At 30.6% G+C, this 22793-nt stretch overlaps 1 protein-coding gene across 3 annotated transcripts in view; it reads left to right on the plus strand.

Annotated features, from left to right (window-relative positions):
* LOC114332529 (E3 ubiquitin-protein ligase Nedd-4) overlaps positions 1–22793 on the plus strand; it is a 209835-nt gene that overhangs the window by 23624 nt on the left and 163418 nt on the right. For 2 of the 3 annotated variants that reach the window (XM_028282340.2, XM_028282342.2), the window contains exon 2: positions 17379–17458. In XM_028282340.2, the coding sequence (XP_028138141.2) occupies positions 17379–17458 (80 nt within the window). Of the gene's footprint in view, positions 1–1702; positions 1894–17378; positions 17459–22793 lie in introns of those variants that run through there. The other variant, XM_028282341.2, reaches the window with a different exon arrangement.

Below are 22793 nucleotides of genomic sequence, written 5' to 3' on the forward strand. Positions count from 1 at the left end.
TTAATTGTCTCACAACGTTGTCTAACAAAATCTTAGACAGAGCAGAGATACCACAAGATTGGCACACCAGTATCACAATACCGATTTTTAAGAAAGGACAAAGGTCATGTCCGGACAACTACAGAGGAATAATTCTCTTAAATACGACAATGAAGTTATTCGCAGGCATACTCAAGGATAAATTAGAATCACAGATAAAGAACAGAGAAGAACAGCATTGATGCAGAAAAGATAGGTCAACGACGGACGCAATATTTGTCATAAAACAACTGAAAGAGAAGTCGATAGAATATAACAAACCCGCATGCATTTGCTTCGTAGACCTAACGAAAGCATTTGACAGAGCCAAACTTAGCGATATATATTACAGAAAATGATACAAAAAAGGATACCGCCAAACATTGTTGAAGTTATAAAACAAATGAACAATAACAATACGACAAAAATTAAAACAAACGACACTACCAACATATCAACACCAGGGGGAATCAGGCAGGGAGACAGCCTCAGTCCATTTCTATTAAATATGTTAATGGATGAAATAATAGAAGATGTGGAATCGCTACAACTAGGATACAGACTCGGTCACAGTAGAATCAGTGTAGTGTGCTATGCGGATGATGCAGCCCTGATTGCAGAAGATGAGGATGACCTACAAAGACAACTTTATCGATTCTACCAAGCATGTCGACGACTCAACATGAACATATCCACGCAGAAAATAAAATGCATTACCATTGCGAAAGATCCAATTAGATGCAAGCTCGTGGTAGAGGGGAAACCCATAGAACAGCTAACCCAGTTCAAATATCTAGGTGTAGACTTATCAAGTTATCACGACCCAGTCAGAGACCTAAGAGGACAAATAAACAAGGCCGCAGTCATGTCCGGATGTCTGAGAGATGTGGTCTGGAATAACCCATATATGAGAATGAACAGAAAATTAGAATTTATAAAACTTCCATCAAATCTGTTATGACCTATGGCATTAAATCAAGAGAAGACATATTAAAAACAAAAGCATGCTACGAACAGCCGAAATGAAGACACTAAGAGCAATAGCAAGGAAGACAAGAAGGGATAGAATATACGAAACAACATCAACAGGGAACAATGTGGCGTGCAAGATGTAGTAAGATGGGGTAGGCAAAGACGAAGAGAATGGTTCAGTCATGTAAAAAGAATGAAGGAGCACAGAACCAAGAATTTCGCTAGAAGGAAAACCAGCTGGCAAGCGTCCATGAGGGCACCAGGGGACCACCAAAAACATGGAGAGATAGCTGGCAGTCTACCTTTCAAGAAATACTTACGTAGGAATTAACATATTGACAGATCTACAACAAGTATGAGAAGAAGAAGGTTTAGGAAATTCGAGACATCAAAAATGACCCATTTTTATTTCCGGATTTTTTTGACTAGGAGTGTATTTGCCAACTAATCGGGTAGATATTATTTATCGTAGAAACAAATAAAAATCATATTTATTAACCCTTTTAATCGAATTTGATATATTCAATAATAATTTTTAAAATTTGTTATCGGAAATAATGAGCTTTTACTTTTACAGATCAAGGAATTATTACAAAAATTTATAAAAATTTGAATTAAGCGATTCATATACATTACGGAACATGTTCTTTTTATACGGATCACTTCCCTAGAAATTTAAATGTTGACAATTTTGACGCATGACAGTATGTCAATAAACGTAATGTCAAACTCAAACATTAAAAGTTGAAATATTTTCTTTTTTAATTATTCCTCTGTGATTAAAATTTTGTTTCGTGGCTGTGATTTTTTTAACATTTAATGTGACCGAAGTGCTATTTTTGTCATCAGATGGCTTCAGAAAGTATTTTTGGCTACGTTCCACAAATCGGAAACGATGGATATGTAAGCTTTCTATTAAAATTCAGCATTGCAAACTTGTCATTTGCCAAAATAAACTTACCTAATAATGTATAAAAAAATGTATAATGTTATCTGCTATAACTTTTTATACCTATATTATCACTTTTTAGATATAATGATGTCATGAACCAATTATACTAGTTTCACGACAATCAATATCAGTTATAATTAAAAACAAAACTGTATACTAATAGAATATTCAGCTTTATGCATATACATACATTATTAATTAATTCCTATTTCAATTTATCCATTTAGTCAATAATTTTGATCAAGCTATAGCAACATTTTTCTCAATTTTTAGAATATTATCAATTAAAACTAATCTTCATAATCTGACAGCCAAATTTCATTTGTGTGCATAAATATATCTAAAGTAAATAGAGGTGTTATTGTTTATCAATTGCAAATTTTTTTGATCAACCCAACTGACTCACCTATAGATATAATATGATGCTTTGAGATGCAAAGTGGCCTAGCCCACCAATTTACCAAAACAAATTTATTATTTCTGTGGTACTAAGGCAAAACCCGATATGTCAAAAATTATCGATTTTTCGTTTTTAATGCCAATATCTGCATTGAGCAATGAAGAATATGATGGCAAAACCCAACATGGCTAAACTCATCCATGTAACCAGTAGATGATAAAATTAGTTTCCGAAATGTCCACTATCACAACAACACGGCAAACTTTTAAACTCATCTGCTACAAAATCAAGTTTTTTAACATATCGGGCTTTGCCTTAGCACCACAGAGTTACCCCTTTATGTAAAAAATTGTAAGATTTTCCATAAATATAACTGAATAACTCCTGAAAAATATATCAGAATTCTAACGAATGTACGACCAAATACTTACAATCTTAGGATAGTATCATGAGGTATTTTCCTGGTTTTCCTTGTGATTTACTATGGGGTCACTAAAGCAAGAATTTTACTGTCACAATTGCATGTGGTTGTCTTTAAAGACAAATCACATGCTATGATTTTTTTGTGACAGATATTCTTGAGTTAAAGTTGATTTCCTGGCTAATTGGTCTTTACCAAAGCCATCCAATTAAATAAAGTTGATTTCATGTAATTGAATGAACTATCTTTCAATAAAGTCGCCCTAGGAACGCAACTAATAAATATTGGCAATAACATTTTAAAGTCTTCTACTTTAAAAATGTATAATATGTCTGAATTGCCCATATGAATGAGTTGGATTAAATTAAATTATTAGAAAAATTTTTTTACTAAGTAACAACGTTTTTGTTTAATTTAGTAATATTTTGTATTTTGATAACAACATCCGATGTGGACATCGAAACGTCAATAAAATCATTTTTTAAGTTAAATTGTGGCTTATTTCCCATTTAGCATAATAAACCAGAATTCTATATTCTTTTGCAAAAAATTACAATGTAACCTCTACCATTAACAGTGTAATTCAAGTTTAAAAACTGTTTTTCTCATTTGTTGCATTTTGGGCTTAGTCACTTCGCATTTCATAGTGTCATATAGCAATACAGTAATAATTTATAGCTTATGTACAACAAACATTCTATAGAATATCCATAATAAACCTAAAAGTTGTTCTGCCCTAGAGATAATGTACAATGTACTTATCAGAAAATTTTTTTGTTTATCCAGCCTTTCCAAACAGTTTCTAAAGAATCACAATAATATACTTATACAAATCATATGAGACTTCTAAATCGCATAATTTATATGAGGTCACAACCTTCACAGGTTTGTCATTTCTATTATTACTGTTATCAACAGATAAACATGAAAACATGTGTGTACACCTTCTACATTATTTACGTATAGGACCTCCTTCATTTTGTAAAAACTTTGTTCACTTTGTTCTTTATTTATTTATTTATTTATTTATTTATTTATTTATTTATTTATTTATTAACAGGATAACCGCAATAGCAGTAAAATACAATAAAGAAAAAGTTAGGTTTCATAAATCTAGACAGAAATAGTAAACTTTTGAATTTGCAAGTAAACATAGAACAGTAAACCTAAAAACATAACAGGCATCTAAGTAAACACTCTTGTAAACACTCTTAGACATACATTTTATATATTTATTTATTAACTCCATCCATTTACAAAAGTTTTAACAAAACTACACCTTAACAACAATTAATGTTTAAAATATCAATCATCTCAGAATAATACAAAACTATAATGGACTTATTTTAACACGCTCCGTGCGGATGGCATACATGTGAGCTCTATGGTGCCTTCACATGTCTGCCATTGATTATACAAATTTGTAATGTGTTTTTTTTTTGTACGTTCAGAGCATAAGTCTTAGGATCCGTCAACTAATTCTGAATGATTAATGGGTTGTTAAAACATTTTATCTGTAGCGGCTTCTGGAATGTCTTAAAAATATCGAATTTCATTGATAAAATGTGCATATCCCACCAATCTTCGCTTTAACCATACCTGCATAATATGCTTCTTTTCATGAGCATTTTTCAGTGCGTCACAAATGATAGAAAAAAAGGTAAGTCCGTGATAATACACATTTATGACATTTATTCTAATATGGCATTTTAGTTAAATCTGACAGTTGTCACATTTTATTTGCAATTTGGCATAAAAGCAAATCAATTGTGTTTATTGCATTTATAAAATGGTATTTTCTTTGATTTGTATAGTCTTATAAATTGTACAGATTATACTCGTAGATATATTATATAATTAGTAAATATTTTTTTTTTCGATTATAGCACCATCTATTGACAACTAGAATAAATGTTATAAATGTCACCAACGAAATGTAATCACTGTCACATACAATTTAATGCGTTAGAAAGAAATCGAAAAACTGTGACGCACTGAAAGATCCTCATGAGAAAAAGCATACCACCTTTCACAGCTGCTGCTGTTGAGAGCTACAACATTGTCAAGAAAATTTTCATTTAGTTTGTATTGGCCCTATCCTCTGTACACTGAATCTGATTTCTGACATGCGGTAATAATAATAATAATATCGTATGGCATTTTTGCTGGGGAGATCCTTTCGGATAGGTTCCGCCATCATTTACATCTTTAACCCTGTTTCAAGTAACTAGTGTCGATCTATACACTAGCCCAGTGCGGTGAAACGGCTCGTATAATTTTTAGAAATGAAAAATTGATTGTCATTGGCAGGGTTCGAACCCACATACTCTGGCGATTGAGGCCAGCGATCATGCCGTTGTGCTACAGCCATTCACCTGACATGCAGTATAGGTAGTTTCTTATGTTATGGTAGGGGAGCCCAAGCAGGGATTTTTGCAGTTACTCGAGCGCGTCAGATTATCATATGGGGAGAAACCTGGTGCCCTGCAGATGTACCTCTACCATATATTAGCTCTTAACTCAGGGGAGTTCGTTAAGGGTGGCCTGAAAAAAAAGTCTATCCTTAAAAATACTCGAAATTGTCAGATTAAGATAAGGTAAGTTAAGGACATGCAAAACAGCGTATATTTAAAAAATGTGACGATTTGAGCGGGGCGTAAGGAAATGGGTGAGTTAAAAAGTTTCACAAAAAAAAGTGAATAATTCGCGAAATGAACGTTAGATCGAAACACTAAAAAATACATGTTCAATATTTTTCAAAAATCTTTCGAACGATACCAAACATGACCACCATGGAGAGGGATGGGGGGTAAATTTAAAATTTTAAATACAAATCCCGCGATACTTCGCAAAATAAACATTAGATCAAAATACACTTAATCAATATTTTTGAAAAATCTATCGAATGGTACCAAACACGACCCCCCACGGAGGTGGGGTGGGGGTTTACTTTAAAATCTTAAATAGGAGACCCAAATTTTTATTCCAGATTTGGATTATTTACGTAAAAATAAGCAACTTTTATTCGAAACATTTTTTTAAATTATGGATAGATGGCGCTATAATCAGAAAAAACGATTGTTGGAAATGGAAACTTAAATTAAAAATGGAAAGTCCCCACTAATATGGAAAACTTTACTTAACTTTTATGGTTTTAGGACCTACTCTTCACAACCCAATAGGCCCCCAAAGCGCTTGAGTGACTGCACATTTAGCATACTTCGCTCCCCTACTATTAATTAAGTTTGCAGGATTTTCTTACGCTTCAGAAATTTTTAACATACTTAAAAGAGAGAATACACTCAGGACTCAAGCAACATGCTGATTATCTTTTTTTTTTTAATTTGTGTGTTGTTATGAAAGTAGACAATTATTGTGAACAACAAATTAGGTCATGTTAATTTTTAACATTCTTGTGTGCTAGTGACCTATGTACTTAAAACATTCGCTGCCACTGACCCCAAAAAGCGTTTTGTGCTACTTGAGTCAGGTGCTGCTGCCACCTTTTGGCGTTCATAACCAGTGGAATTAAATAGGGTTATTTTCGTACTGGCTCCATACTAAAGTGTTTAAATATAAGTGGCAGTAAATGTGTTAAAACACCCAAGTACAGAGTTGTTTTTTTAAATAAATTTATGGATTCACAAACTTGTTTTGGCAAAAAATAAATATTTATCTGCAATTAATCCCATAACTGATTTCATTTTATAAGTTAAACAATGTATGAACCCTAATATTTACATATAAAATGTGACAGTGTAGAGTGACAACTTATGTGACAAATAAAATAAAACTGCATTAACTAAACAAATCTCTGTTAGGAATAAACAACAGACAGTATTAATTAATCAATCAGAATCAAAATGAGATTCAAGAAGTTATGATTTGATGTCTTTTGATGCATTGGCGAATTAAAAAAAAATTATGTTATAGTAGACTGGGAATTTGGCTAAAAAATTTAAACAGAAAATAAAATAAATCAGTCTGGCAACATTGTGTGAAGACCAAGTCTTCTCGGATATCAACAGGGCCGTCATTTAGTCCAGACAAATTAACATAGTTTTTTACCAATAAAAATTGAGATGTTTTAACCAAATAATGTTTCAAATATGATGTGCAGAATAATTTTGAATTCGGTTCCGCTAGTGAACTTGCTTTTTTGTCTTTAAAAGCAGAAAAAAAATTTAATTTCTCTTGCTTAATATTTATTGTCTATTAATAATTGTAACTGTACTAATATGCAAGTGTAAGTTCTAAATATTGTAAGTTCTAAAATGACTAATTTGCAATGATTAATGAGACGTTAAAATACTGACAATTGTTTATCTTAAAAGCGGCTACTCGAATTTCTTAAACATTTATGCCGAACATTGCTACCGGCACTTTTTGCGCATTCTGACCGAATTCTGTTTCTACTATTCCTCATATTACAAAGTAACAGTCGCTAAGAAAAGCAGTTGATATTAGATCTTAGAAGAAATAACTCCAGATCTCTAATTGCTTGGTTGTTTTTATGGGCCGGTTTCACCAACAACAAATAAATCAGTGAATAGTTATTCATTGAATAAAATTTATTGGTAGTTTATACTTTTATTGTGTTTCAATACAATTTTGATAATTTAAAGTTAAAGTGATGAAGTTTCTTTGTTATAGATATTTAAAGCGAGATTAATTTATCACTTTATTCGAAGAGTAAATATTTATTTGGTAAATAAATAAAATAAGTCTTATTTGATGTTTGTGAAACGTAGATGTGTCGACGTCTCTGAGTACTCTATTCTTTTTTGACATAGTACTTCATAGATAGTTAAACTCATCTATTTCTTCTATAATTCCTTCTCTTACTCTTAGTTGTATATTTTGTGTCGTATTCAAGCTCATTGATTTGGTCTTTCCTTTATTTATTTTTAATCCGACTTTGCTCGCTTCTATTTCTAACGCTTCTATAATTTCCTGCATAATATGTTGTATGTTCTGCGACAGTAAGTATATATTATCTACAATCTACAAGATCTAGGTCTTCAAGGTTTTTCATTACTCCCCATTGTATTCCTCTCTTCTTGTTATTTATGACTTTCTTCATTACTTCATCTAATAGCATGGAGAACAGTATAAGATATGGTGGCTTGAAGTTATTATAAGCAACCTTGAGCTGTAGGCATAAGCAGAAGAAGAGGAAATTGGAAAACAAATACGCAAACGGAATTTTGGATGGCTGGGTCATACTTTAAGAAAAAGCGAAAACGAAATTAAGAAGAAAGCTTTACATTGGAACCCACAAGGAAGAAGAAAACAAGGATGGCCAAAGGAAACTTTGACTAGAAGTACCCAAGCAGAAGCCAATATGACCTTTAGACAGATGAGTTACATCACGGAAAACAGGCAGAAATGGAAAACAATTTCTACTGCCCTATGCCCATAGGAGGGATAATGGGTTACATACATACATACATACATATTACCCAATAAGTGTCTTAAGAAGATTAGGCTCAGGCCTGATGACCAAATGGTCGAGTCTGGTCAGAAGAATATATCATCAATTTGAAGTGACAGGGATTGAATGAACAATCTTGCATACTAACATAGACAATGGAAGTGCTCCACTTAGTTCCAACGTAGGAATTGTATTTTTTCAGTGGGCAACCTTACTTTTAGTCAAAATAAGCTTAACACTCTTGTTACCAGATGAGTTGATACTTTGAATGAAGATGCAAGTGGTGTCAGCTTAGTTGTCTGAGAACCTATGTACTGAGTATGTGAAGCGTCAGAGCATTTAAAATTATTAGGGATTTTAAGTGGGTCTAAAAGAGGAAGTTTAAAGGAAGTTTCTTTAAAGGATAATATTTTGTCATTCTTTGTTTTATTGATGCCTTTTGGTAGTATATAAAACATGTATAATTCATAGATTGTTAACGTCTGTGTGTCTTTGAAGTAAGACCTGAATGGTAAATAGGGCTTCTCGTGTACCCAAAGCGTCACGGAATTTCCGTGTTTTGATTTCCTAGTATACAGGGTGAGTCATGAGGAACTGTACATACTCCTACCTCGTATAGAGGCTCCTATGGGGAATAACAAATGACCATTAAAAAGTGTCTGGTCCCATTGTTTAATAATATACAGGGCGAGTTTCGCATTTTAACAGAAATTTGTATTCGTCATAATTTTTGAACGGCCAGATCGATGTGTCTCTTATTTTGGCCAATCGTTACACTATTACCACCTAATCAAATAATTTATTCGAACTAGAAAAAAATCGTCCGGCTTTAAAAAAATTAGTTCGTTTGGGTCTTAGAAAAATTTCACCCTGTATACGCTTTTTGAAAACTCTAATATGAATTTTACAAATTAGACAAATAGGCAATTAAAATGGCATATTTATTTTTTCCGCACACGATTACTTAATTTTTTACAAAAAAAAACAAAATTCACTATGAATTAAAAGTTTGGTAAAGTGAACCATAGATTTTAAAAAAATAACTTTTATTACAAAAATTAATTTTTTTTGCACAAGTAAGTAATTTATGTTACCATCCAATCAACTGATTTATTCAAACTAGAGAAAAATCAGGTCCGGATTTAAAAAATTAGTTCGTTTTGGTCTTAGAAAAAATTTCACCCTGTATACGCTTTTTGAAAACTCTAATATGAATTTTACAAATAAGACAAATAGGCAATTAAAATGGCATATTTATTTTTTTCCCCACACGATTACTTAATTTTTTATTAACAAATCAAATTTGTCAAAATCGGAATTTTAACCTAAAAATGAAAAAAAAATGAACTCACGGTTTAACTCGCTACAACTCTGTTCCATTTTAATATTTTTTTTTCTGAAATTTTTACAGCACATACCTCTTACCACTGTGAAGACTATGAAAATTGTTGTAGACTTTAAAAAAATTAGGTGGAAAAATTTAAAATTTATCAATTTGATCACATCTATATTAAACTATAGAGTCCAAAAGAAGTGTTATGGGAAGTTTTAGATCTAGACGTGTTATAGAAACAAAATTGGTAAAACTTTTAATTTTAAGAAAAACGTTGTTTTTGTAAATTCATTTTTGTAAAAAAGTTAATTTTTTTAAATCTATGCAAAAACTTTGCCAAACTTTTTATGCATAGTCAAATTTGATTTTTTAATAAAAAAATAAGTAATCGTGTGGGGAAAAATAAATATGCCATTTTAATTGCCTATTTGTCTTATTTGTAAAATTCATATTAGAGTTTTCAAAAAACGTATACAAGGTGAAATTTTTTCTAAGACCCAAACAAACTAATTTTTTAAATCCGGGCCTGATTTTTTTCTAGTTTGAATAAATCAGTTGATTGGGTGATAACATAAATTAAATATTTGTTCAAAAAAAATTCATTTTTGTAATAAAAGTTTTAATCTATGGTTCACTTTACCAAACTTTTAATTATTCATAGTCAAATTTGATTTTTTTTTATAAAAAATTAAGTAATCGTGTGGGGAAAAAATAAATATGCCATTTTAATTGCCTATTTGTCTAATTTGTAAAAATCATATTAGAGTTTTCAAAAAGCGTATACAGGGTGAAATTTTTTCCAAGACCAAAACGAACTTATTTTTTAAATCCGGTCCTGATTTTTTTCTTGTTTGAATAAATCAGTTGATTGGTGGTAACATAAATTAAATATTTGTTCAAAAAAAATTAATTTTGGTAATAAAAGTTAATTTTGTTAAATCTATGGTTCACTTTACCAAACTTTTAATTCATAATCAAATTTGATTTTTTTATCAAAAATTAAGCAATCGTGTGCGGAAAAAAATAAATATGTTATTTTAATTGCCTATTTGTCTAATTTGTAAAATTCATATTAGAGTTTTCAAAAAGCTTATACAGGGTGAAATTTTTTCTAAGACCCAAACGAACTAATTTTTTTAAAGCCGGACCAAAATAAGAGACACATCGATCTGACCGTTCAAAAATTATGACGAATACAAATTTCTGTCAAAATGCGAAACTCGCCCTGTATATTATTAAACAATGGGAGCAGACACTTTTTAATGGTCATTTGTTATTCCACATAGGGGCCTCCATACGAGGTAGGAGTATGTACAGTTCCTCATGACTCACCCTGTATAATTTTCTCGGCGTTTAAAAATGGCATTTATAATTGTTTGTTGCGAGTTCTAGGAATCGCCGCAATTGTTGCTTTCCCTGAGCCAAAACGGTCTTACAAATTTTTGTGTTGTTCTTTGCGCCAATTTTATATTATTCTTGGAAAGGTATCCTTAAGGTGTTGTTTAGATCGTTGAAGAACTCTTTTGTTATAAATTACTACTACTCTTACGATACCTTCTGACATGAAAATAAAATGTTTAACATACTTGGCAGTTATATTGTTGAATATTAGTCTGGCCCATTTATATGTTCGTCGTTAGGGATTCGTAAGTAATAAATCATGCCATATTGTGCAATGACCCGAGTTTATCTAGCGTATCTTGCTTACTACCATTAAGTCTATAGGTACAGTAAATAAGTGTGACATATTTCAGGGGATGAAAAAAAATTCAGGAAAATTTCAGGAAATTTATTTTATTTCTCTGAACCGGTTGAGATACGCGAATGAAATGTGGTTGGTTTTAAAAGGTTTATTGTGCATTTTTTTACATAAACGTAAGACTTTTGTATTCATTTGCGCACATACAGGGAATTATCTCAATTTTTAAAGAAAAAAACCGTACGCCAATGAGATACTTCAAATTAAAAGTAATTTTTGAATTCCATAATAATTGTCGCTTGAAGTTTGTCGCACTTATTTACCTACTAACACCCTGTATCAGGCCCTTTTCGTTTCCTTAATGGCATTGTGTCTTTCTAGCTTCGTACATTGATGTTCCAGGTATTTATCTTACTACAATGCTTTGGAGCCCATATTTTCCGTGATATAGTTTTTCCGTTTCACGAGGTTTTTGTTTGGTGACGATTTGGAAGGCCCTGTTGTCTACTTGAGATATGTACAAACTTTAAAATTGAAATGACCCTTCCTTTAATCCCTCTGCGTTTAACTCTCACTTTATCATTTGCTTTATAATGCTGTGAGCAAAGTGTAATTATGATATGATTTCAATCACTTTATACAATAACATTCAAGGTTTTTTAAGCAAAACAGGTCGTTGACATTTGTGGTAGTCCATATCAAATTTGTTGTAAATTACCTTTATATGTGTACCCAGTTAATTAAACAATAAATGAAGCAATCAGGACTATTTTCTGTTTCGTGTAGTAGTAGATATCTGTATTTCAAATATGTAACCTAATGTACAAAAAACTTTTAACTTAAAAAAAAGTTTTAACTTAAATATTTTTTTTTAAATGTAAAAAAAGAACATCAATCAATAACAAATTGAAATCAACAAAATGTTTATCAACCAAAAAAAAGTCAATAAAAATAAATAAAAATATTATGGGCATTCTCTTCCAATCAAGTATTACTTTAGATTTTTAAGGAAAACCTTTATTTTATCTTTAATTTAACTGTCTTACAGTCTTTTAATTTATTAGGGCCATTGAATTCTTTGAAGCCTCTAAATATTAGTGAGTTCATTGAGTAGCTATAATTCATTTTAAAGTATGTCATTTTTTTTCTCGTATCATGTCTGTGTGTATTAGGAAAATTAATGAAGTGCTGAAAATAAGCGGGCGACACATTGTTTTTAATTTTCTAAACCGAAATCAATGCAAAATATTGAAATATTTGATATTTATTTATATTTATTAAATAAACTGCTCGTCAAAAGATTTTTTCGCGAATAGACGGATTCCGCTATTTTTTTCTATTTTAGATTTTTCTTTAGTATTTACACAGTTGTGCAAAGGTTTACTCAAACTTATGCGTTTATCGCATTTATATCGCAAAATAAAATCGCGTTTATACAAGTCCCTGCGATCCGTGTCATTTTCGTGCATCGCCAGTGCCGACAGCAAAAATATCGGCTGGGATTAATTTCAGACCGGGCCCGGACGGGCCCCGTCCGGGAAACGCCAATGTATAAACATGCTCATAAGAGTACATATTGTTTTTTTTTAGACCGGGCCCTGTCTTAACACGGAACGGACACGGCCCTGATATGTATAAATGGGCCTTAATCCGTAAAGGGACAAATTCTAAGCGAAATTTGTTATATAAAGTTATTAATATAAATCAATACTTTTTGAGTTATTAAATATCAAAGATTTTATTTTTTCGTAAAAAAATGCATGTTTTAAAGCTGTTTTTCACGTATAACTCAAAAACTAAAGGCTTTTACAAAAAAGTTCTTATTACCAAAATTGAAGATAAGAAAAAATTGAATACAATCCTCAGTTAACCTTCGGATGACCAAGGGGGGTAAATTTTGCGTATGTTTTTGTTTAATAAATTCAGAAATATTTTCAATTTTAAACTCATTATTTTTTTATTTGACTTTAATATCATTCTAGATACTCTCATATTTCGTAATAAAAAAAATTCCCTATATTTTACGAAAAAAAAAAATTCTGAATTTGGGGTCAAAGACGAACTTCCTCGGCCTTCCATGTTCCAATTTTATATTAAGTAAATACCGTCTATTATGTGGAATGATTTGTAAGAAACATTCCAATATTGAAAAAAAATTGTTTGTTAAACTTGTGGCGACGTAAGTTAGTGTATATTTTAAAATTTCTTTGTTCAGAATGATGATTCCTGTTTTTGTTCAGTTGTAATGAAAATATGATTTACTAATGTTTATTTATCATTTATTGGTACAATACTAGCATTAAAATTACGAATACATTATTTTATTTCTTAAAACAACCTAATTTTTTTGTCAATTGTCATTTTTTACTTGGGGTCACATTTGACCCCCGTTGGTCATCCGGTTAACAAAAAAGGTTGGTCATCGGAAGGTTAAAGAAATAAACTATTTTTAATTCAAAGTGAGTTATGGGTAATTGAATGTATATTTTTTTCGACGAGTACTCAAATCTCAATATTCAAGTTTAAATAACGGGAAAACAATGCATTTTATAACATATACCTGCTAAACACTTGTCAAAGTACTTCGGAATATTAAATCAGCTCAAGAAGAAGTTAATAGCATCAAAATTAAGCAAGTTATGATGAAAATAAGAGAACCCTTCGATTTTTTTAGGAAAAAGTGAAAAATAAAACATACCTACGCCATTTCCACAAAAATTAAAATGTATAGTAATCCTTACAAGAATTTCTTTATATTAGCATAAGTAATGATTTCAGCAATTTTGACCAGTTTAGAATGCATATTTCTGAAAAAAAGATATAATTTAAAAAAATCGAAATTTTTAAAATTATCGCAATTTTCATTTTTTTTTATAATAACTCCAAAAATACTCAATATTCGTAAAAAATTATATATAACTCAATTTTAGTTTTTTCTGTATCAAATATTTTACCTGTTTTATTATTTCTATAGGGTAAAAAATAATCGAGATAGAAACGTTTAAAGCTTATATTTTGCTGCGAGAACCATGTAACCGGGGCCATTTAACATTTTATTTTTCAAAAAGTATGGGGTCCAAAAGATTAAATTCAACGTGGCTTAATAGCCCTTGGAATTAACTTTCAAAAATGGTTGTTATGTGAACCTGATATCGTAAACATTATCGGAGTTATATAAGAATAAAACAATAATATTTTTTGTAAACATTTTTAAAAGATAAATTTTGAAAAATTTTTGGAGCATAAATTTTAATGCTAATAACTTGTTCGTGGGCTCATTTGATAGATATTTCTAAGTACTTTAACAAATGTTTAACAAGTTTATGTTATAAAATGCATCATTTTCCCATTATTTAAGCTTGAATAATTAGACTTGGATACTCGTCGTAAAATATATACATTCAATTTCCTGTAACTCACTTTCAGTTAACACTAAAAGGTTTTTCTAGTAAGGAGTTTATTTCATTTTTTATTAGTAATAATAACTTTTTTGTAAAAACTTATGTTTTTGAGTTATTTATGAAAAATCGGTTAAAAACATGCATTTTTCTCACGAAAAATTAAAATTTTTAATCTTTAATAACTCAAAAAGTATCGATTTATTTTAATAACTTTATATAAAAAATTTTGCGTAGAATTTCTCCCTCTATCGATTTATGGGGTTATTTTTAATAAAATAATTTTCACCCCCGAGAAGGGGTGGCATCCACCCCCGGGGTAAAAGGGCAAGTTCGCACCATGTCACCTTTGCTAATTGAGATAATTCTCTAACCACTCACCAATTTTCATGCAAATCGATGGAGGTTCAACGAAATCGGAGGTAATAGCTTATATCCACCTTCAGTGACTGCACTATAATATATGTTTTTCAAATTTTAAATGTATTTTTTTTATTTTTCCAAGTTGACCGGCTATTGCTATTAACCCTAGAACCACAAGGTGAAATTAGTGGAACGATTTTCACAAGGTGGGGTCACCGCCGCGCCGACCCGAAAATATTTTTCAAATTAAACATTTTATTATTTTTCAAACTTATTTAACAAAAAATTTACTAAATGATTCGATTTCTCATCAAATATTGTATTGTTAAATAACAATACGCACAACTAATATACAGAGTGAGTCAAAATATAAAAGCACCTATACAGTGCTTTTCAGATAAAACTATCCACCTTAAAACTTTTGAACCACTGATTTTTAGAAAAAAAACCATGTCAAATAATACTTGAAGGGGGAGACATTATACCATATTTAAGCCTGTAGGAAAGGCACTCTCTCATCCCCTGTATCATCCCTTTTTTTGCAACTTTTACAACTTTTTTTAAATTACTTCCACCTTTTTTCATTTGATATTTGGATTCTCCTCTTTGTACGGATTTCAAAAATGTATAACAATTGATGCTTAAGGTGATTAGTTTATAAGGAAAATAAATACAAAAGCAAGAAAACTGGATTGAATAGAAATTATTTTTTTAACAATTTCATTACATACAAAAATTTAGAATGTTTCTACCAAAAATTTTAACAATAATTATTCAAAATTTTAATAATAATTATTTAAAATTTCAAAAGTCATTTTGAATAATTATTGTTAAAATTTTTGTTAGTAACATTCTAAATGTTTGTATGTAATAAAATTGTTAAAAAAATAATTTTTATTCAATCCAGTTTTTTTGCTTTTGTATTTATTTTCCTCATAAACTAATCACCTTAAGCATCAAGTGTTATATATTTTTGAAATCAGTACAAAGAGGAGAATCCAAATATCAAATGAAAAAAGGTGGAAGTAATTTAAAAAAAGTTAATGGATGATACGGGCGGTAAAAGGGCGCCTTTTCCGACAAGCTTAAATATGGCATAATGTGTCCCCCCCCTTTAAGTATTATTTGACATGTTTTTGAGTATTTTTCTAAAAATCAGTGGTTCAAAAGTTATTTAAGGTGGATAGTTTTATCTGAAAAGCACTGTATTATTGACATATACTTTTTAGGATGGCAAAGGTAATTAAAAAAGTTAGGAGTTGAATAGTTTATTTTTATATTATTTAAAATCTTTACAAATACTAAATTGATGTTCTGCACACATATTTTTGCACAGTAAACACATATTATGGATTTCTTTTCTATCCTCAGGTGGGGTAAAAAATCAGAAATGTGCTGTAAATACGATTAAATGTGAACTTTGGTTGACCATCAACAACACTGGTGACCCCACCTTGTGGTTCTAGGGTTAACAAATAATTTATAAAGAAAAACAAATGCCTGAATCGCTTCGACTAAATTTTTTTAGACTGATCCGATTGAAATAGATAGGTACTTTTTATCTCTGGGTAATTTTTTGAAAAATGTTTGCTTTTCGAGTTATTTGCAATTTTTTTATTGAAAAAAATGCCTTTTTCTATTGGCTTTAGGATTAGACTATGCGGCCAGAAACAAAGTAAATAATACATACATAAACATAATATATCTTATCTAAACTATCTAATTAGTAATCTAAGTTAAGGTTATCTAAGTCTGACTGACCTTTTTGTTAAGAATAGATATAATAAACATTTTATTTTCAAAGTGAATGTTTGCTAAATTAATCTTAATAAAAATTTTGGGATAACTTTTCTCATTCAAGGGTTTTTTTTTTCTTAATAATTATTGATTACCTATATACTCACCCCACACGGTAAGGCAGGCATGTAGGCAATCAAAAGGAAAGACATTTAAGGTTACAAGCCTAATCTAGTCATTCTATAACTTAATTTTACAATCATATAGGAAAAACAAAATAAAATCAAAAATACGTTTATCACTCAGTGCCAAAAGATACATAACATTATAGGGACCGTAAACGTTTAAGCTTCTTAAATTTTTTTTAAGAATGTCCGACTGATGTGTGTACTTCTTACAATTAAAAAAAAAATGCCTTAATTAACTTTATTTGCCTGTATACTGCAATATATGATAATTAGTTTTAATTAATAAATATTTTCCATTATTTTTTTAATAATATTAAGTATATGGAAATATTAGAAATATGATTACATATAAATTATAATCTTTTTATATTCGATATTTTAAGGTTTTGATAAGAACATTAAAAGCTGTCGAAATAAAAATTACTTTGTATGTATGTAGTTAAAAATTGCTGTCTTTTTTCAGAGTGAAGAACCTACAAGCAAGTTGCGCCTTAGAGTCATTTGTGCTAAAAATCTTATGAAAAAGGACATTTTTGGAGCAAGGTTAGTAATCTGATATAAAATGCAATTTTTTGTCTTCTTTTTTGTAAAGATATTCTCTTGAGTTAAAAGCGGCAATTATTTCTGACATACCATTTGTTACTAAATCAAATTAAATGGCCACGACCCGTTCGAATATTATTCTTATATGTATTGAATAGCACCATTATCTAATCAAGTCCAATTTCTATTATATAAATATGCTACTGAAATTAATATAACTGATCATCCAAATTGATTAAACTTTTTTTCTATTTTATTTTACTTTATACACTTATAAAATCCAATAAAAATACAAACTGTGGTTGAGACCTAATTTATATAAGAACTACATAGATGCAAGCAACCAAGACTCTTGTATGCGAGGGTAACCAAGCTGGAAATAATTTAAACAATTCATCTGAGCCTTGTAGTCTACCATAAACAGGTACCTTAATTTAGATTGTGCTCAATAACATATCTAATCAGCAACATATTTAATGAGGATAACTTAATGACTTAACATGGCTGTAAATCACATAGAATCCAGGAAGCAATACAATAAGGCGAAAACCAACAGCCAAATTAAAACAAGGGCATAAGAAATCATATGTTGCAAGGACCACAGGTAATCTCCACAAAATAAAAATTCCTCAAAACAATAAGATAGCTCTAAAGTACCAAATACTATATCTCAGTTGGAGCCAAAAAGTTTAAAAGCATCTCTTATACAGTGATGAGCGCGCTAACAACTGGCAAAATAACGCAAAAGATGGACAACATAATGCGTTGTGAAATAAAAAGTGATGAAAATAGTAGAGGTGGGAAATTATCGGTATTAACCTATAAACATTACCACTTACGATAGTTTCCCACCTTTAGTCTTTAGCTAAGCGCTAGTTGACTTTTTAAATAATTTTGAAAAGATTATAATTAATGAGTTAATAATTTTACTTTAATTTGTAAAATGTTTTTATTTAAAAATTAAACGGACAGTTTTCCCATTCCCTCAGGCAAAAAATATTCAGTTACTACCTTGTCATATTTTGACGTTTATTTGTGTCAGTCGAAACGAAAAAAAAGCTAACGTCTAAAGGTAGGAAACTATTGTAAGTGGTCATGTTTTAAAGGTTTATACCAATAATTTTCCACCTCTACTAGTTTCATCTTTTTTTATTTCACAACGCATTATGTTGTCCGTCTTGTGTCCATCATTGTAATAAAACTTGACATCACTCATTTTTTTATTCATTTCTTCAGAGGACACAACATAATACAAAATACATAGTAGAAATATAATCTCGTAATAAATTAAAACGGAAAAGATAATAATATCGCACCATCATTAATATAGAGGCACAATTAAAAAAAGTATATTTTTGGGAAATCGCGTTTAAAAATTCTGGTTTCCAAAATTACAGCTATTTTTTCAAATAACATGCTTATTATTTAAGTTATAAATGTGAAATTTGGCAGATTTGTTATTTAATAAATGCACTAGAAATAGCGATGGGAAAAAATTAATATGGGCCATTCCACGAACATACGCCTGTTTTGGATTACTTCGACAACGAATATTTTACTGTGCATCATAAGAAGTACGAAAATAAATGTCGCTAATAATTATTCCAATAAACAACAATGTAATTTGCAATTTACTTTCGTTCTTCTTATTTTGCACAGTAAAATATTCGTTGTCGAAGTAATCCAAAACAGGCGTAAGTTCGTGGAATACGGTATATAAATAAATTCCATTAATTGCATGTAATTGAAAAAAATACTTTCAAGTTAACCCGTGTTGAGCTGCCCCCCCCCCCCCCACTTGAAAAAATTAAAAAACAAATAGCCCTGATTTATGAGCTATTTATGAGCTCTCATATTCCGCAAACTAAAAATTTTGAGCTCGTTCCACTGAGCAGGAATTTAATACCCTAGTGGGGGGGGGCTGACTCAGCCCCCCCCCCACTACTTAAAAATAGGAATATTGAATCGGTTTTTGCGGCAGAATTACGAGCTATTTATGAGCTCTTGAAATTATATAGTTTAGATTTTTGAGCTCATCCCCTTCACCCCCAAACAACCCTTTAATTGATTCAACTTAAGAGAAAGATGCTGAGAAAACTTAAAATATATCGTATTGCGAATATAATTCCTATAGCTTATATACTCTAAGAATAAACTATTAAATCAAGAGCATTTAGATTATTGAGCTACAACCCCTTCGCCAGAAAACCACCCTATCTTCCCGGCTTAAGAGAAAGTTGTACTTAAAATGCGTTAAACTAATTATTTGGCGACTACATATCATTTAATAATTTATAAGCTTCCAAATTACGCGCATTTAGATCAGTAAATTGCAATTTATTTTGTATAGTGCAGTCACTGAAGGTAAAAATAAACGATTACCTTCAATTTCGGTGAACCTTCATCGATTTTCACGAAAATTGGTCAGTGGTTAGAGGATACGTCAAGAAACAAAGGTGACATGGTACCACCTTGCACCTTTACCCTGAGGGTGGATACCGCCCCTTCTCGGGGGTGAAAATTATTTTATAAAAAATAACTGCACAAATCAATAAAAGAACAAATTAAAAGCAAAATTTATTATATAAAGTTAATAAAATAAGTAAATACTTTTTAAGTTATTAAAGATCAAAGATTTTAATTATTTGTGAAAAAAATGCATGTTTTGAAGAGGTTTTTTGTAAATCACTGAAAAACTGTAAGTTTTTACAAAAAAGTTAATAGTAGTTTAATTCGTATAGCTTATATTCTAAGAATAAACTCTAAAATCACGCGCCTTTCGATTATTGAACTACAACCCCTTCGCAAGAAAACCATCCCATATTCCCGGCTTAAGAGAGGGTTGTACTTAAAATAATTTAAATTAATTATTTGTCGACTATATATTGTTTAATAATTTATGAGCTCGCAAAATATACGCATCTCAATTATTGAATTGCCATTTTCTTTCTATAGTGCAGTCACTGAAGGTAAAAATCAACTTTGACCTTCGATTTCGGTAAATCTACATTCATTTTCACGAAAATTGGTGAGCGGATTTTGATACTATCAACTTTTTCTGGATCTTATTTTTCATAGGTATTTCTAAGTACTTTGACAAGTATTTAGTACCTAAGTGTTATAAATTGCATCTTTTTCCCGTTATTTAAGCTTGAACCCTTAGATTTGAACAGTCGCGGAAAAAAATATACATTTAATTACCAATAACTTACTTTAAATTAACATTAAAGGGTTTTTCAAGTAAGCAATTTATTATATTTTTTATTAGCTTTAATTTTAGTGATGAAAACTTTTTTGTAAAAATTTACAGTTTTTGAGTCATTTATGAAAAATCGCTCTAAAGCATGCATTTTCTTTCCAAAAATTAAAATATTTGATCTTTAATAACTCAAAAAGTATTGATTTATTTTAATCACATTATATAACAAATTTTGCTTACAATTTGTCCCTCTCTCGATTTGTGGGGTTATTTTTAATAAAGTAATTTTCACTCCCGAGAAGGGGTGACATATACCCCAGGCTAAAACCCCAAGTTGTTATTGTCAATTCGTGAAAATAAATGGCGATTTACCGAAATCGAAGGTAATAGTTGATTTTTACCTTCAGTGACTGCACTATAGAAAGAAAATGGCAATTCAATAATTGAGATGCGTATATTTTGCAAGCTCATAAATTATTAAACGATATGTAGTCGCCAAATAATTAATTTAAATTATTTTAAGAACAACTCTCTCTTAAGCCGGGAATATGGGGTCGTTTTCTTGCGAAGGGGTTGTAGCTCTATAATCGAAAGACGCGTGATTTAAGAGTTTATTCTTAGAATATAAGCTATACGAATTAAACTACTATTAACTTTTTTGTAAAAACTTAAAGTTTTTCAGTGATTTACAAAAAACCTCTTCAAAACATGCATTTTTTTCACAAATAATTAAAATCTTTGATCTTTAATAACTTAAAAAGTATTGACTTATTTTATTAACTTTATATAATAAATTTTGCTTTTAATTTGTTCTTTTATTGATTTGTTCATTTATTTTTTATAAAATAATTTTCACCCCCGAGAAGGGGCGGTATCCACCCTCAGGGTAAAGGCGCAAGGTGGTACCATGTCACCTTTGTTTCTTGACGTATCCTCTAACTACTGACCAATTTTCGTGAAAATCGATGAAGGTTCACCGAAATTGAAGGTAATCGTTGATTTTTACCTTCAGTGACTGCACTATACAAAATAAATTGCAATTTACTGATCTAAATGCGCGTAATTTGGAAGGTTATAAATTATTAAATGATATGTAGTCGCCAAATAATTAGTTTAATGCATTTTAAGTACAACTTTCTCTTAAGCCGGGAAGATAGGGTGGTTTTCTTGCGAAGGGGTTGTAGCTCAATAATCGAAATGCTCTTGATTTAATAGTTTATTCTTAGAGTATATAAGCTATATGAATTATATCCGCAATACGATATATTTTAAGTTTTCTCAGCATCTTTCTCTTAAGTTAAATCAATTAAAGGGTTGTTTGGGGGTGAAGGGGATGAGCTCAAAAATTGAAAGTATATAATTTCAAGAGCTCATAAATAGCTCGTAATTCTGCCGCAAAAACCGATTCAATATTCCTATTTTTAAGTAGTGGGGGGGGGGCTGACTCAGCCCCCCCCCACTAGGGTATTAAATTCCTGCTCAGTGGAACGAGCTCAAAATTTTTAGGTTGCGGAATATGAGAGCTCATAAATAGCTCATAAATCAGGGCTATTTGTTTTTTAATTTTTGCAAGTGGGGGGGGGGCAGCTCAACACGGGTTTCAAGTTAGTCCCATATAGTACAAAAAAACATAACAGAAATAAGGAACTGTTTAAGTTTGATCCCTTACATTATTAATGCCCTGTCACTTTTTATGCAAAATAACGATCTATTATGAATTAGACCCATTTATTTATTATATTTTGCATAATATAACGGCTCAACTAAAAACTATTCTATATAATACAAAATGTTAAAACACAAACTAACCAGGATTTTCGCCATAGAAAGACATGTTACTGATTGCTCCCTTGTAGCAGTAAAACCAGAGGTGGCCGGGGAGAGTGAGAGAGAAGCATAAATATATTTACCAAACCATTCATGTTCTTTTTCTCCCTCTGTCAACGCTAAACGGTAGAGAATTTCATTTTGTGCCCATATCATTCAAAATCACAGTTATCACAAATTTTGAGTTGAGCCCTTATATTACTGAGGGCGCGATATTGTTACAAAGGGTAACTACCCGCTGTTAAGGTAGGCAAAATGCTTTCACTCTCAGAATTAATTTTTTTTTCATTTTAGAGAGCGCAAAACAAC

The sequence above is a fragment of the Diabrotica virgifera genome, chromosome 2, assembly GCF_917563875.1.
Source record: "Diabrotica virgifera virgifera chromosome 2, PGI_DIABVI_V3a".
Taxonomy (NCBI): domain Eukaryota; kingdom Metazoa; phylum Arthropoda; class Insecta; order Coleoptera; family Chrysomelidae; genus Diabrotica; species Diabrotica virgifera.